The following is a 17,352-nucleotide window of genomic DNA, read 5'->3' on the forward strand; positions in this document are numbered from 1 at the left end:
CCCTCTAACATTGTGTAACATTTGTACTGAAATGGCTTTACAATGTAAAAAGCTTATTTTAAATAAAGTAAGTGTGCCTAGGGATGATTCTCAGTCTGAAGAGAATCAGGATATGCCATCCAATTCTCCCCAAGTGTCACAACCTTTTATGCCCACACAAGCGACGCCTAGTACTTCTAGTGCGTCTAATTCCTTTACTCTGCAGGAGATGGCCGCAGTTATGTTAACTACCCTTACAGAGGTATTGTCTAAATTACCAGTGTTGCAGGGTAAACACAGTAGGTCAAGTATTTATGTAAATTCTGAATCCTCTGATGCTTTATTAGCTATTTCCGATGTTCCCTCACAGTGCTCTGAGTTGGGGATCAGGGAATTCCTGTCTGAGGGTGAAATTTCTGATTCAGGGAATGTTTTGCCTCAGACAGATTCGGATGCTATGTCATTTAAATTTAAGCATGAACAGTGTTGTCTTTTCTGAGAACTCACGGCTGGAAGGTGAACATAGAGAAGAGTTCACTTGTTCCACGGACAAGGGTTCCTTTTCTGGGAACTCTGATAGACTCGGTAGCCATGAAAGTATTTCTGACGGAGGTCAGAAAATCAAAGATTTTGAATACTTGCCGAGCACTTCTGTCCATTCCTCGGCCATCAGTGGCTCAGTGTATGGAGGTAATCGGATTAATGGTAGCGGCAATGGACATTGTTCCGTTTGCTCGCTTTCATCTCAGACCACTGAAACTGTGCATGCGACCACTGCAACTGTGCATGCTCGGTCAGTGGAATGGGGATTATGCAGATTTATCTCCAAAGATAATTCTGGATCAAGAGACCAGAAACACTCTTCTTTGGTGGTTGTCGCCAGATCATCAGTCCCAGGGGACTTGTTTCCGCAGACCCTCGTGGGTGATAGTGACAACAGATGCCAGCCTTCTGGGCTGGGGTGCAGTTTGGAACTCCCTGAAGGCTCAGGGTGTTTGGATTCAGGTGGAGTCTCTACTTCCAATCAATATTCTGGAACTGAGAGCAATATTCAATGCACTTCAGGCGTGGCCTTAGTTGGCTTCGGCCAAATTCATCAGATTCCAGTCGGACAACATAATGACTGTGGCATATGTCAATCATCAGGGGGAACAAGGAGTTCCTTAGTGATGATAGAAGTATCCAAGATAATCAGTTGGGCAGAGGCCCACTCTTGTCATCTGTCAGCGATCTACATCCCAGGGGTAGAGAACTGGGAAGCAGATTTTCTAAGTCGACAGACTTTTCATCCGGGGGAGTGGGAACTTCACCCGGAGGTATTTGCCTCATTGATTCTCAGGTGCGGCAGACCGGAATTGGTTTTGATGGCATCTCGTCAGAATGCCAAGCTTCCAAGATACGGATCCCGGTCAAGGGATCCTCAGGCCGAACTGATAGATCCCTTGGCAGTACCTTAGTAGTTCAGCCTAGCTTATGTGTTTCCGCCGTTTCCTCTCCTCCCACGCGTGATTGCTCGAATCAAACAGGAGAGAGCTTCAGTGATCCTGATAGCGCCTTTGTGGCCACGCAGGACTTGGTATGCGGATCTAGGGGACATGTCCACTCTGCCACCGTGGAAACTTCCGTTGAGACAGGACCTTCTCATTCAAGGTCCTTTCTAACATCCAAATCTAATTTCTCTGCAACTGATTGCGTGGAGATTGAACGCTTGATTTTATCAAAGCGAGGATTCTCTGGTTCAGTTATCAATACTTTGATACAGGCTAGAAAGCCTGTCACTAGAAAAATCTATCATAAGATATGGCGTAAATATCTTTTTGGTGTGAATCCAAGGGTTACTCATGGAGTAAAGTTAGGATTCCTAGGATTTTGTCTTTTCTCCAAGAAGGATTGGAGAAAGGGTTATCAGCAAGTTCCTTAAAGGGACAAATTTCAGCTTTGTCAATTCTGTTTCACAAACGTTTGGCAAATGTATCAGATGTTCAGTCTTTTTGTCAGGCTCTATCTAGAATTAAGCCTGTATTTAGACCTATTACTCCTCCCTGGAGTTTGAATTTAGTTCTTCGAGTTCTGCAAGGGGTTCCGTTTGAACCTATGCATTCCATAGATATTAAACTATTATCTTGGAAAGTTCTGTTTTTGGTTGCTATTTCTTCTGCTCGAAGAGTTTCTGAGCTTTCAGCATTACAGTGTGATTCGCCTTATCTCATATTTCATTCTGATAAGGTGGTTTTTACGTACCAAACCTGGGTTCCTTCCTAAGGTTGTTTCGAATAAGAATATTAATCAGGAAATTGTTGTTCCTTCCTTGTGTCCTAATCCTTCTTCTAAGAAGGAGCGTCTGTTACATAACTTGGACGTGGTCCCTGCCTTAAAGTTTTACTTACAGGCAACTAAGGATTTCCATCAATCATCTTCATTATTCATTGTTTATTCTGGAAAGCGTAGGGGTCATAAAGCTATGGCTACCTCTCTTTCTTTTTGGCTGCGGAGTATCATCCGCCTGGCATATGAGACTGCTGAACAGCAGCCTCCTGAAAGAATTACGGCTCATTCTTCTAGGGCTGTGGCTTCCACATGGGCTTTTAAAAACGATGCATCTGTGGAACAGATTTGTAAGGCTGCGACTTGGTTGTCTCTTCACACTTTTTCCAAATTTTCCAAATTTGATACTTTTGCTTCTTCTGAGGCTATCTTTGGGAGAAAGGTTCTTCAAGCAGTGGTGCCTTCCGTTTAGGTTCCTGTCTTGTCCCTCCCTTTCATCTGTGTCCTATTGCTTTGGTATTGGTTTCCCACAAGTAAATATGAAATCCGTGGACTCTTCATATCTTTGTAAAAGAAAACTAAATTTATGCTTACCTGATAAATTACTTTCTTTTACGATATGACGAGTCCACGGTCCACCCTGTTCTTTTTAAGACAGTTTTTCTTTATATTTTTTGTAAACTTCAGTCACCTCTGCACCTTTTTAGCCTTTCCTTTTTCTCTTCCTATACCTTCGGCCGAATGACTGAGGGTGGAGGGGAAGGGGAGGGGCTATATATACAGCTCTGCTGTGGTGCTTTTTGCCACTTCCTGTTAGCAGGAGGTTAATATCCCACAAGTAAGGATGAAATCCGTGGACTCGTCATATCGTAAAAGAAAGTAATTTATCAGGTAAGCATAAATTTAGTTTTTGGCTGTATTAGTTAAATGCTGTAAAGCGAGGTATACCTGTATTAAAAAATCCATACAGGATGTTTTCTTTTTGCCCCTGTCTCAAATCTCCTTTCACATAAATCTTATAGTGAATACTATTTGTATTATACTACTTAGAAGTGTTGTTGTTTTAATTAGTTAAAGGGACAATGTACTGTGATTTTTCCACCTCCCCTTTAATATGCTTACAATAATCTGTTTTAATAAAGAGAGAGAAGCGCTCAACCTGGGAACTAACATTAGCATAATCGCTTGTTCTATGGCTAGTTACCACCCAAGTAGTAGCATCTTTTTGCTCAACATGTGCCTTTCACAGAGAAGAACTTTCCTGAAGCATATCAGTCTGATCCTGACTTCACAGTACAGTCCAGCCTCGAAATACCAGGCTATCCCTCTCTGAACAAGAGAAACGTCAAAACAAACGGGGGGATAAAGCCCAGAATTTTCAGCAGAAAGTGACAAATAAATAATGTATATTGAGCAGATATTCTATTTGTTTTATAATATGCTTTCTCTTTAAGTTATAAGGGACACTAAAATCTAAATGAAACTTTCATTATTCACATAAAACATGCAATATTAAGAGACTTTCCAATTTATTCCAATTATTAAATTGTACACAGGCTTTTGCACACTGTCTGAGGCACCAACTCCTACCGAGTAAGTTCACATTGTATACATATATCAGTCTGTAATTGGTTGATGGCTATCACATGATACAGTGGGCAGCGAAATAGAAACAATCTTTGACATTTCTTCGAAAAAATAATCTACTGATAATTTGAAAGTGCTGTTGCATTGTCTTTTTTTTTGTTCATGTGTGGATTATGCAATTTGACTGTATTTAAAGGTTATTTAAAGCTCTTTGAATTTGAAAGTAACAGGAAATGCACAATTAGTCTGTGGGATAGATCCTTACTGCCTGAATAGGAACTCGACCACGGCTCTAGTGGTTAACAGTAACATGCCCAACAATGCTTATTGACAGAAAGTATAGTAGTATTTATTTATGTTCTAGCACGGGACAAAAACTGTAAACCAATTACAAGGCTCTCTTTTAGATGTTAGGAAGAAAAGAACGGTCTAATGTGCTTGAATTCAGATTTTTAGATGTGTGCAGTTCACACTTTTTTATAACTTAGAACAAGTGTATATAATTAACACATTTTTAAATGCCCAAACTCTTAGTTGCAGTCAGAAACAGTGATCACATTTAAGTTGTATACATGTTTATTATTTAGAGTGGTTTTTAGATACAGTTTTAGCTTTTTCTGAAACCAAGAAATGATTATGTTTAAGGTGAACTGAGCATGCAGTACTCATGTACTCAGCTAATATATACATTTTGAGGCATGAGAAATTGGCTTTCAATTGGTCTTGGTGGATAATACAAACACCAATGCAAATGTACGTATTATTGAAATACAACTGATAAATTCTCTCAATGCAAAGATTGACTAAAAAATAAAAACCCAAAAATTGTGTTTTCTAATAGACTGCAATGACCTTTAATTTTAAAACCCCATTTTATTTCCTGTTTAAATAACTTTGTATAGCTTGTTTAAAGAATTGGAATAAACCCTAATGTGTCCTATCCTCAGCATCTCTACACTGGGTATTCTCCTAACCCTCAAAATGTATTCCTGCCCTTTACATCTATATTAAAGGGACAGTCTACTCCAGAATTTTTATTGTTTACAAAGATCCCTTTATTACCCATTCCACAGTTTTGCACAACCAAACTGTTATATTAATACACTTTTTACCTTTGTATATAAGCCATCTGCAGAGGCTTTGTATACCTTGTATCTAAGCCTCTGCAGATAGCCCCCTTATTTTAGTTCTTTTGACTTGCATTTTAGCCAATCAGTGCTGACTCATGAATAACTCCACACAATGTTATCTATATGGCACACATGAACAAGCGCTGTCTAGCTGTGAAAACTGTCAAAATGCAGAGATGCCCTTAAAGGGCTCAGAAATTTGCATATGTGCCTACCTAGGTTTAGCTTTCAACAAAGAATACCAAGAGAAAAGAGCAAATTAGATGATAAAAGTAAATTGGAAAGTTGTTTAAAATTGCATGCCCTATCTAAATCATGAAAGTTTAATTTTGACTATACTGTCCCTTTAAAGGGAAATGGTACTCAAACATTGCCTAGCATTTGTGTACAAGAGCAGCATTTACACATTAGAGTTTAAGTAAAATCTGTATAAATATAAATTGAAACTAACAAGAAGTGTAAACACTGAAATACATTTAAAAACATTCTCTTCTAAATGTGTATTAGTGAACTTAATTTAAACCTGTTTTATTTGGCTATTTACCCTTTTCTTTCATTTTCCTAGGTATTGGAGGGAATTTAGTAGCCATTCAGGCAAGCAGGATTTCTACCCATCTGCACTTACACAGCATTCCAGGGGAGTTGCCTGAAGATGCCAAAGGATGTTTCTGTCCATGTCGGACATTTTGTGGAACAGGTATGTTTGTATTTTTATTTTCATACAGTAACCCATGTTTTACACACAGCAGAGTGCTTACCAAATTAGAGCTTTTTAACTGCATATGATATGTATTATGTTTACTAGCGTTGTCTGTCTATCTCTTTCTATATATATATATATATATATATATATCTCTTTCTATATACGGTATATATCTATATCTATCTATCTATCTATATATATATATATATATATATATATATATATATATAAATAAAATAATAAAAGTATATATTTGAATGCTACCAGTTTTGGACTCTCACTAAATATGCATTAAATTATTATCATGTCAGTGATTCTATGTGCTACCAATCTAGAGATGAAGAAAGGGACTTTTTAATGTATAAAAAAATTCATAATAATTTGTATATTTTACGATGATTGGGAATAGCAGGCATAAATAATACAGCAAGATTAATTCACTTAATGACTTTATCTGCCAAATCACAAGCCCCCTAAAAGGATTGTTTGTTTGTTTGCTTTTTACAGGTGTAAATAATAAATCGGCACAAGTTCTGCTATTACTTGTTGTGCCAGGACATTTAATTTTTTTATACACCATCTATTTAATGAAGAGTGGTCACACATCCCTGACTCCGATCTTTATTGCAGTTTACATACTGGCAGCTTTGCTACAGGTAAGAACTATCAAATATGTATTTGAGAAAGGGAGATGGATACAGTGACTGGTTAGTGGAGATATTTAGAGAGTAGTTCTAGATTCTGATTTTCATCAATTCACTGACACCCATGTTTTGACTTAAAAGTGAATGCTGTATAATTAATTTGTTGATTAATTAGCAGACAAAACATTTTTAAACCACCAATTTACTGTGTATATTTGTGTGTGTGTATATATATATATATATATATATATATATATATATATATATTTCAGTGGAACAGATATGTGATTTTTTTTGAGCTCAACACAAATTTATAATACCGCACTATCAGTTTTTTAAATATAGAAAAAAGGATCAGTGTTTCTCAATTGCAGTCTTCATGGTGCACTTACAGGCCACATTTTTAAGATGTCTGTACTAGATCGCAGGTGAAATAATCAGCCGATCAATAATCATGGTTATTAACCTGCTCTCACCCAAGGTTATCCTGAAAATCTGGCTTGTTAGTGTGCCCTGTGGTGGGGCACTGAGAATCACTGATGAAGACTAAAGTATATATGTGCATTGAGTTCTCTGAAAATTATTTTCTCCAACATTGGTGTGTCCGTTCCACGGCGTCATCCTTACTTGTGGGATATTCTCTTCCCCAACAGGAAATGGCAAAGAGTCCCAGCAAAGCTGGTCACATGATCCCTCCTAGGCTCCGCCCACTCCAGTCATTCTCTTTGCCGTTGCACAGGCAACATCTCCACGGAGATGGTTAAGAGTTTTTTGGTGTTTAAATGTAGTTTTTATTCTTCTATCAAGTGTTTGTTATTTTAAAATAGTGCTGGTATGTACTATTTACTCTGAAACAGAAAAGGATGAAGATTTCTGTTTGTAAGAGGAAGATGATTTTAGCAGACAGTAACTAAAATCGATTGCTGTTTCCACACAGGACTGTTGAGATGAAGTAACTTCAGTTGGGGGAAACAGTTAGCAGACTTTTCTGCTTAAGGTATGACTAGCCATATTTCTAACAAGACCATGTAATGCTGGAAGGCTGTCATTTCCCCTCATGGGGACCGGTAAGCCATTTTCTTAGTCAAACATAAAAGAATAAAGGGCTTAAAAAAGGGCTTAAAAACTGGTAGACATTTTTATGGGCTAAAACGATTGCTTTATTGGGACATATTATGCAGATTCTAGCTAATAATTGGCATTATAATCTTGGGGAACGTTTAAAAAACGGCAGGCACTGTGTTGGACACCTTTTTTAGTCTGGGGGCCTTTCTAGTTATAGACTGAGCCTCATTTTCGCGCCATTACTGCGCAGTTGTTTTTGGAGAGCAAGGCATGCAGATGCATGTGTGAGGATCTAAGAATCACTAAAAAAGCTTCTAGAAGGCGTCATTTGGTATCGTATTCCCCTCTGGGCTTGGTTGGGTCTCAGCAAAGCATATAGCTGGGACTGTATAGGGGTTAAATTTAAAAACGGCTCCGGTTCCGTTATTTTAAGGGTTAAAGCTCTGTGTGCAATACTTTTAATGCCTTAAGACACTGTGGTGAAATTTTGGTAATTTTTGAACAATTCCTTCATACTTTTTCACATATTCAGTAATAAAGTGTTTTCAGTTTGAAATTTAAAGAGACAGTAACGATTTTATTTTAAAACTTTTTTGTGCTTTGTTGACAAGTTTAAGCCTGTTTAACATGTCTGTACCATCAGATAAGCTATGTTCTATATGTATGAAAGCCAATGTGTCTCCCCATTTAAATTTATGTGATAATTGTGCCATAGTGTCCAAACAAAGTAAGGACAGTAATGCCACAGATAATGATATTGCCCAAGATGATTCCTCAAATGAGGGGAGTAAACATGATACTACATCATCCCCTACTGTGTCTACACCAGTTTTGCCCACACAGGAGGCCCCTAGTACATCTAGTGCGCCAATACTTATTACCATGCAACAATTAACGGCTGTAATGGATAACTCCATAGCAAATCTTTTATCCAAAATGCCTACTTATCAGAGAAAGCGCGATTGCTCTGTTTTAAACACTGAAGAGCAAGAGGGCGCTGATGATAACTGTTCTGACATACCCTCACACCAATCTCAAGGGGCCATGAGGGAGGTTTTGTCTGATGGAGAAATCTCAGATTCAGGAAAAATTTCTCATCAAGCTGAACCTGATGTTGTGACATTTAAATTTAAATTAGAACATCTCCGCGCACTGCTTAAGGAGGTGTTATCTACTCTGGATGATTGTGACAATTTGGTCATTCCAGAGAAATTATGTAAGATGGACAAGTTCCTAGAGGTTCCGGTGCCCCCCGACGCTTTTCCTATACCCAAGCGGGTGGCGGACATAGTAAATAAAGAGTGGGAAAAGCCCGGCATACCTTTTGTGTTCCCCCCTATATTTAAGAAATTATTTCCTATAGTCGACCCCAGAAAGGACTTATGGCAGACAGTCCCCAAGGTCGAGGGGGCGGTTTCTACTCTAAACAAACGCACTACTATTCCTATCGAAGATAGTTGTGCTTTCAAAGATCCTATGGATAAAAAATTAGAGGGTTTGCTTAAAAAGATTTTTGTACAGCAAGGTTACCTTCTACAACCAATTTCATGCATTGTTCCTGTCACTACGGCAGCATGTTTCTGGTTCGAGGAACTAGAAAAGTCGCTCAGTAAAGAATCTTCGTATGAGGAGGTTATGGACAGAGTTCAAGCACTTAAATTGGCTAACTCTTTTGTTTTAGATGCCGCTTTGCAATTAGCTAGATTAGCGGCGAAAAATTCAGGGTTTGCTATCGTGGCGCGCAGAGCGCTTTGGCTAAAGTCTTGGTCAGCGGATGTGTCTTCCAAGACAAAATTGCTTAACATTCCTTTCAAAGGTAAAACATTATTTGGACCAGATTTGAAAGAGATTATTTCAGACATCACTGGGGGAAAGGGCCACGCCCTCCCACAGGATAGGTCTTTTAAGGCTAAAAATAAGCCTAATTTTCGTCCCTTTCGCAGAAACGGACCAGCCTCTAATTCTGCATCCTCTAAGCAAGAGGGTAATACTTCACAACCCAAACCAGCCTGGAAACCAATGCAAGGCTGGAACAAGGGTAAGCAGGCCAAGAAGCCTACCACTGCTACCAAAACAGCATGAAGGGATAGCCCCCGATCCGGGACCGGATCTAGTGGGGGGCAGACTCTCTCTTTTTGCTCAGGATTGGGCAAGAGATGTTCAGGATCCTTGGGCGCTAGAAATAGTTTCTCAAGGTTATCTCCTGGAATTCAAGGAACTACCCCCAAGGGGAAGGTTCCACAGGTCTCACTTATCTTCAAACCAAATAAAGAGACAGGCATTCTTACATTGTGTAGAAGACCTGTTAAAGATGGGAGTGATACATCCAGTTCCAATAAGAGAACAAGGAATGGGATTTTATTCCAATCTGTTCATTGTTCCCAAAAAAGAGGGAACATTCAGACCAATTTTGGATCTGAAGATCCTAAACAAATTTCTCAGGGTACCATTGTTCAAAATGGAAACTATTCGAACGATCCTACCCACCATCCAGGAAAGTCAATTTATGACTACCGTGGATTTAAAGGATGCGTACCTACATATTCCTATCCACAAGGAACATCATCAGTTCCTAAGGTTCGCTTTTCTGGACAAGCATTACCAGTTTGTGGCACTTCCATTCGGATTAGCCACTGCTCCAAGGATTTTCACAAAGGTACTAGGGTCCCTTCTAGCGGTTCTAAGACCAAGGGGCATTGCAGTAGTACCTTACTTGGACGACATCCTAATTCAAGCGTCGTCCCTGTCAAAAGCAAAGGCTCATACGGACATCGTTCTAGCCTTTCTCAGATCTCACGGATGGAAGGTGAACAAAGAAAAAAGTTCTCTGTCCCCGTCAACAAGAGTTCCCTTCTTGGGAACAATAATAGATTCCTTAGAAATGAGGATTTTTCTGACAGAGGTCAGAAAATCAAAACTTCTAAGCTCTTGTCAAGTACTTCATTCTGTTCCTCGTCCTTCCATAGCGCAGTGCATGGAAGTAATAGGATTGATGGTTGCAACAATGGACATAGTTCCTTTTGCACGAATTCATCTAAGACCATTACAACTGTGCATGCTCAGACAGTGGAATGGGGATTATACAGACTTGTCTCCGATGATTCAAGTAGATCAAAAGACCAGAGATTCACTCCGTTGGTGGCTGACCCTGGACAATCTGTCACAGGGAATGAGCTTCCGCAGACCAGAGTGGGTCATTGTCACGACCGACGCCAGTCTAGTGGGCTGGGGCGCGGTCTGGGAATCCCTGAAAGCTCAGGGTCTATGGTCTCGGGAAGAGTCTCTTCTCCCGATAAACATTCTGGAACTGAGAGCGATATTCAATGCTCTCAGAGCTTGGCCTCAACTAGCAAAGGCCAAATTCATAAGGTTTCAATCAGACAACATGACGACCGTTGCATATATCAATCATCAGGGGGGAACAAGGAGTTCCCTGGCGATGAAAGAAGTGACCAAGATAATTCAATGGGCGGAGGATCACTCCTGCCACTTGTCTGCGATCCACATCCCAGGAGTGGAAAATTGGGAAGCGGATTTTCTGAGTCGTCAGACATTCCATCCGGGGGAGTGGGAACTCCATCCGGAAATCTTTGCCCAAATAACTCAATTATGGGGCATTCCAGACATGGATCTGATGGCGTCTCGTCAGAACTTCAAGGTTCCTTGCTACGGGTCCAGATCCAGGGATCCCAAGGCGACTCTAGTAGATGCACTAGTAGCACCTTGGACCTTCAACCTAGCTTATGTATTCCCACTGTTTCCTCTCATTCCCAGGCTGGTAGCCAGGATCAATCAGGAGAGGGCCTCGGTGATCTTGATAGCTCCTGCGTGGCCACGCAGGACTTGGTATGCAGACCTGGTGAATATGTCATCGGCTCCACCATGGAAGCTACCTTTGAGACAGGACCTTCTTGTTCAGGGTTCATTCGAACATCCGAATCTGGTTTCCCTCCAACTGACGGCTTGGAGATTGAACGCTTGATTTTATCAAAGCGTGGGTTTTCAGATTCTGTAATAGATACCCTGATTCAGGCTAGAAAGCCTGTAACTAGAAAAATTTACCATAAAATATGGAAAAAATATATCTGTTGGTGTGAATCCAAAGGATTCCCATGGAACAAGATAAAAATTCCTAAGATTCTATCCTTTCTACAAGAAGGTTTGGAGAAAGGATTATCTGCAAGTTCTCTAAAGGGACAGATCTCTGCTTTATCTGTTTTACTTCACAAAAGACTGGCAGCCGTGCCAGATGTTCAAGCATTTGTTCAGGCTCTGGTTAGGATCAAGCCTGTTTACAGACCTTTGACTCCTCCCTGGAGTCTAAATCTAGTTATTTCAGTTCTTCAAGGGGTTCCGTTTGAACCTTTACATTCCATAGATATTAAGTTACTATCTTGGAAAGTTTTGTTTTTAGTTGCAATTTCTTCTGCTAGAAGAGTTTCAGAGTTATCTGCTCTGCAGTGTTCTCCGCCCTATCTGGTGTTCCATGCAGATAAGGTGGTTTTGCGTACTAAGCCTGGTTTTCTTCCGAAAGTTGTTTCTAACAAAAATATTAACCAGGAGATAGTTGTACCTTCTTTGTGTCCGAATCCAGTTTCAAAGAAGGAACGTTTGTTACACAATATGGACGTAGTCCGTGCTCTAAAATTCTATTTAGAGGCTACTAAAGATTTCAGACAAACATCTTCCTTGTTTGTTGTTTATTCTGGTAAAAGGAGAGGTCAAAAAGCGACTTCTACCTCTTTTTCCTTTTGGCTTAAAAGCATTATCCGATTGGCTTATGAGACTGCCGGACGGCAGCCTCCCGAAAGAATCACAGCTCACTCCACTAGGGCTGTGGCTTCCACATGGGCCTTCAAGAACGAGGCTTCTGTTGACCAGATATGTAAGGCAGCGACTTGGTCTTCACTGCACACTTTTGCCAAATTTTACAAATTTGATACTTTTGCTTCTTCGGAGGCTATTTTTGGGAGAAAGGTTTTGCAAGCTGTGGTTCCTTCCGTTTAGGTGACCTGTTTTGCTCCCTCCCTTCATCCGTGTCCTAAAGCTTTGGTATTGGTTCCCACAAGTAAGGATGACGCCGTGGACCGGACACACCAATGTTGGAGAAAACAGAATTTATGCTTACCTGATAAATTACTTTCTCCAACGGTGTGTCCGGTCCACGGCCCGCCCTGGTTTTTTAATCAGGTCTGATGAATTATTTTCTCTAACTACAGTCACCATGGTATCATATGGTTTCTCCTATATATATTTCCTCCTGTCCGTCGGTCGAATGACTGGGGTGGGCGGAGCCTAGGAGGGATCATGTGACCAGCTTTGCTGGGACTCTTTGCCATTTCCTGTTGGGGAAGAGAATATCCCACAAGTAAGGATGACGCCGTGGACCGGACACACCGTTGGAGAAAGTAATTTATCAGGTACGCATAAATTCTGTTTTTGCTGTCAACTTATTTGTGTAGGTGTGAGATACAAATGTGAAACAGAAGTATAGAATATCACATTATAATTTTCAATATTTTAGACAATTTTTTTATTGCCATATTGCTTATTTTGTTTGAGAAGTAATGGGTCATTTGTCAATGCATTTGTAGAACTGCAGACCTATAATATGTATGCTTCTACATTGGTACTGAATTGGTTTATGATTTCTTCAAAGTATATACTCCATTTGAATAACCGGTATTAACTGTATGAGAAGCTGTTCTTAGGGAAATCCTGATTAAGTCTCCCAAGTGAATTTGCACTCACTAAATTAATTATTGAATTTCCCTAAAGTATATAAGTATTATAGCCTCTTAAAATTCATATTATTATTTTGAGCCCTATACACCTGACAGATTCCACTGCTTTAACCCTAGTCATTCCATAATATTTTTCTCCCATATTGATTGAGACTGCTCAACAGTTTTCTAAGAACTTATTTATTTATGCATCTGTCACTACAGTGACTTTTAATCTAATTAAATTTTATATGAGGTGTGAGTTCCGCCCAGTATATTGTTATTCATTGTCTTGTTTTCATATGAAGAATGATTTTGATTATAATATGTTAATTGGTTTTAATTAGTTAATACTTAATGGGACAGTAAACTCAAAACATTTTATTGTTTAAAAAGATAGGTAATCCCTTTATTACCCATTCCCCAGTTTTGTACAAAAACATGGTTATATTAATACACTTTTTACCTCTGTTGATTACCTTCTATCTAAGCATCTTCTGACAGCCCAGCCGATCACATGACTTTTTACTTATTATCTATTGACTTGCATTTAGTGCTGTGCTCAACCCACGGTCGTGAGCACAATGTTATCTATATGGCTCACTTGAACTAGTACTCCCCTGTTCTGAAAAGCTAATAAAAAGCATGTGCTAAGAGGCTGTCTTTAGTGCCTTAGAAACAGACAGAAATTTAGAGGTGTAAAGGTTATAAAGTATATAAATATAACAATGTTGGTTGTGCAAAGCTAGGGAATGGGTAGTAAAGGCGTTATCTAACTTTTTAAACAATAACAATTTTTGTGTTGACTGTCCCTTTAATGATACTGAATGACATTTGATTTTTAAATGTATTTGTGTCATTTGGTTGGAGATGTATGCACATCTATTTTTTTATATTGTATTAATCTGTTGATTGCCACTGCCAAATATGAGTAATGAAGAGGTTAAAGCACTGCTGCATAACGCATGTAATGGTGATTTAACCCCTTAAAAGTCATTACAAAATGAAATCACCTCTGTTACATGCTCACAGGAGCAAATTATCAAATGAATTGCCTGCAACTTATGAAAAACAGTGAGTTACCCATTGAATGCCAGAACAATACTGCTGTCTTGGAAAAGCCACATAAGTATGATGTGGATAATGACACTACTCTTTCCAGTCATGCACCGTGTTGTTGTAGTTCTCATAATTAGGGCTGCAACAACTAATCGGTAAGTTTGATCATAAAAATAGTTGTCAACTAATCTCATTATCAATTAGGTGGTCAGCGATTAGTTGGTCAGTTGCACAGCACCAGCTGCTTAAATCTGATGATCTACTGCAATTAAGATTGTGCAAAAAAAAAATTTAATTTATTTAATTTTTTTTATCTTTTTTTCCATCCGATTAATTGGACAATAATCATCCGATTAATCGGATAGAAAAAAAAAAAAAATGTTTGCACAATATCATGTGCAGGAGTTCATCGGATTGAAGCAGCTGGTGCTGTTCAATTAACCAACTAATCGCTGGCCACCTAATTAATAATGAGATTCTTTGACAACAATTTTTATGATCAATCTTACCGATTAGTTGTTGCAGCCCTACTCATAATCCTGTGCTGAAAAATTTCCATCATTTTCAAAATGTTTCTTTCATACACATGAAAGAGCAAAAATGATGTGTAAATCTATGCTTTGACATGTTAAGGATCATAGGGACAATGTGCTCTTGCAAGTAGCTGATCGCAGTTCATTGTATTACAAGCAGCTGCAGGAATACCCTTTTAAGTGGAATGGTCTCTCTCTCCCACACACTCACACACATAGCCCACTGGGAGTTGAATTTTTGCTGCTCCCTCACTTGTAGGCGGTAGTTTAAACAGGAATAAGCAGCTATTTCAAATGATAAAATAAAGGTAAATGATCTGTTTGTAAAACATTTTTATAGGTGAAATTGATCATTCGGATATAAGTTTGCATTGCAATATGTATGAGACCTTATACATCCAGCAGATCAAAATAAGGGTAGCAGTTGGTGCCAGGTGTTTTTAGCTGAAATAAGGCCATTAACCCCTTAATGACCACAATGTACCCTGTATGTCACTGGTCGTTAAGGTTTTTTTCCGGGCATAATAGCACAAGTCTAGCAAGAACACGCTATTAATGCCCTCCCTCCAGCAGGCTTTGTGGAATAGAGCAGTCTCAACGCTGGTGGAAAGACCACGCTATAAAACAATAAAGTCCCAAAAAAAGGCCAGTGACATACAGGGTACGTCGCTGGTCCTTAAGGGGTTAAATCCCTAATTTGAATGGTGGAACATCCATCTTTCAATTGAGGGGCCCCTATATTTCTTTGGTGAGGGAATGTTTAGGGCGTTTTTAGAACATTTAGACTTCAGAACTCTGGTTGACTGTTCCGAGAAACAAAACAGTGTCACAAAACACATTAAAATTACATTACAAAGTACAATTACACTCATAATAACACTAATTAAAATTATTTTTAACAATATTGCGCAAAAAAGTCATAAGGGCTCAAAGATATGAGGTCTCAAGGGCTAGAAAAAAAGAGCTGCAAAGGGCTGTAACATAGAGATACATACATACATATGTAATAAAGTCCAAATATATATGTATATGTGTATATATATATATATATATTGTATATATTTGTGTGTGTATGTGTGTATATATATATATATATATATAAATATATATATAATTTATATGTGTGTACATATGTATACGTGTATATATATATATATATATATATACAGTATATACACACAGTCGTATGCAAAAGTTTAGACACCCCTGACTATTTCCATGATTTTCATTGATAAATAATTGGGTGTTTGGATCAGCAATTTCATTTTTATTTATCAAATAACTGAAGGACACAGTAATATTTGGTTGGAAATGAGGTTTATTGGATTAACAGAAAATGTGCAATATGCATCCAAACGAAATTAGACAGGTGCATAAATTTGGGTACCCTTGTCATTTTGTTGATTTGAATACCTGTAACTATCTAGCACTGATTAATTGGAACACACAATTGGTTTGGCGAGCCCATTGAGCCTTGAACTTCATAGACAAGTGCATCCAATCATGAGAAAAGGTATTTAAGGTGGCCAATTGCAAGTTGTTGTTCTCTTTGACTCTCCTCTGAAGAGTGGCAACATGGGGGCCTCAAAGCAACTCTCAAATGACCTGAAAACAAAGATTGTTTAACATTATGGTTTTTAGGGGAAGGCTACAAAAAGTTGTCGCAGAGATTTAAGCTGTCAGTGTCCACTGTGAGGAACATAGTGAGGAAATGGAAGACCACGGGCGCAGTTCTTGTTAAGGCTAGAAGTGGCAGGCCAAGTAAAATATCGGAGAGGGCAAAGGATGGTGAGAACAGTCAAAAACAGCCCACAGACCACCTCCAAAGACCTACAACATCATCTTGCTGCAGATGGTGTCATTGTGCATCGTTCAACAATTCAGCACACTTTGCACAAGGAGAAGCTGTATGGGAGAGTGATGCGGAAGAAGCCTTTTCTGCACACACGCCACAAACAGAGTCGCTTGAGGTATGCAAACACACATTTGGACAAGCCAGCTTCATTTTGGAAGAAGGTGCTGTGGACTGATGAAACAAAGATTGAGTTATTTGGTCATAACAAGGGGCGTTATGCATGGCGGCAAAAGAACACAGTATTCCAAGACAAACACTTGCTACCCACAGTAAAATTTGGTGGATATTCCATCATGCTGTGTGGCCAGTGCCAGTACTGGGAATCTTGTTAAAGTTGAGGGTCACATGGATTCCACTCAATATCAGCAGATACTTGAGAATAATGTTGAGGAATCAGTCACAAAGTTGAAGTTACGCCAGGGCTGGATATTTCAACAAGACAACAACCCAAAGCATTGCTAAAAATCTACTCTGGCATGCAGAGGAACAATTAACAATGTTCTAGAATGGCCATGCTAGTCCCCAGACCTGAATATCATTGAAAAATTTTGCGGTGATTTGAAGCAGGCTGTCCATGCTCGGCAACCATCAAACCTAACTGAACTGGAGATGTTTTGCAAGGAGGAATGGCCCAAAATACATTTATCCAGAATCCAGACACTCATTACAGGCTATAGGACGCGTCTAGAGGCTGTTATTTCTGCTAAAGGAGGCTCTACTAAATATTGATATAATATTTCTGTTAGGGTGCCCAAATTTATGCACCTGTCTAATTTCATTTTAATGCATAGTGCACATTTTCTGTTAAT

The 17,352-nt window shown here is 39.1% G+C and overlaps 1 protein-coding gene across 1 annotated transcript in view; it reads left to right on the forward strand.

The window, feature by feature from the left end:
- The window catches only part of SLC41A2 (solute carrier family 41 member 2), a 577,519-nt gene that overhangs the window by 490,528 nt on the left and 69,639 nt on the right, over window positions 1-17,352 (forward strand). The window contains exons 9-10 of the mRNA XM_053716958.1: window positions 5,527-5,658; window positions 6,172-6,320. Coding sequence (XP_053572933.1) covers window positions 5,527-5,658; window positions 6,172-6,320 — 281 coding nt within the window. The remainder of the gene's footprint in view (window positions 1-5,526; window positions 5,659-6,171; window positions 6,321-17,352) is intronic.

The sequence above is a fragment of the Bombina bombina genome, chromosome 6 (assembly GCF_027579735.1).
Source record: "Bombina bombina isolate aBomBom1 chromosome 6, aBomBom1.pri, whole genome shotgun sequence".
Classification (NCBI taxonomy): Eukaryota; Metazoa; Chordata; class Amphibia; order Anura; family Bombinatoridae; genus Bombina; species Bombina bombina.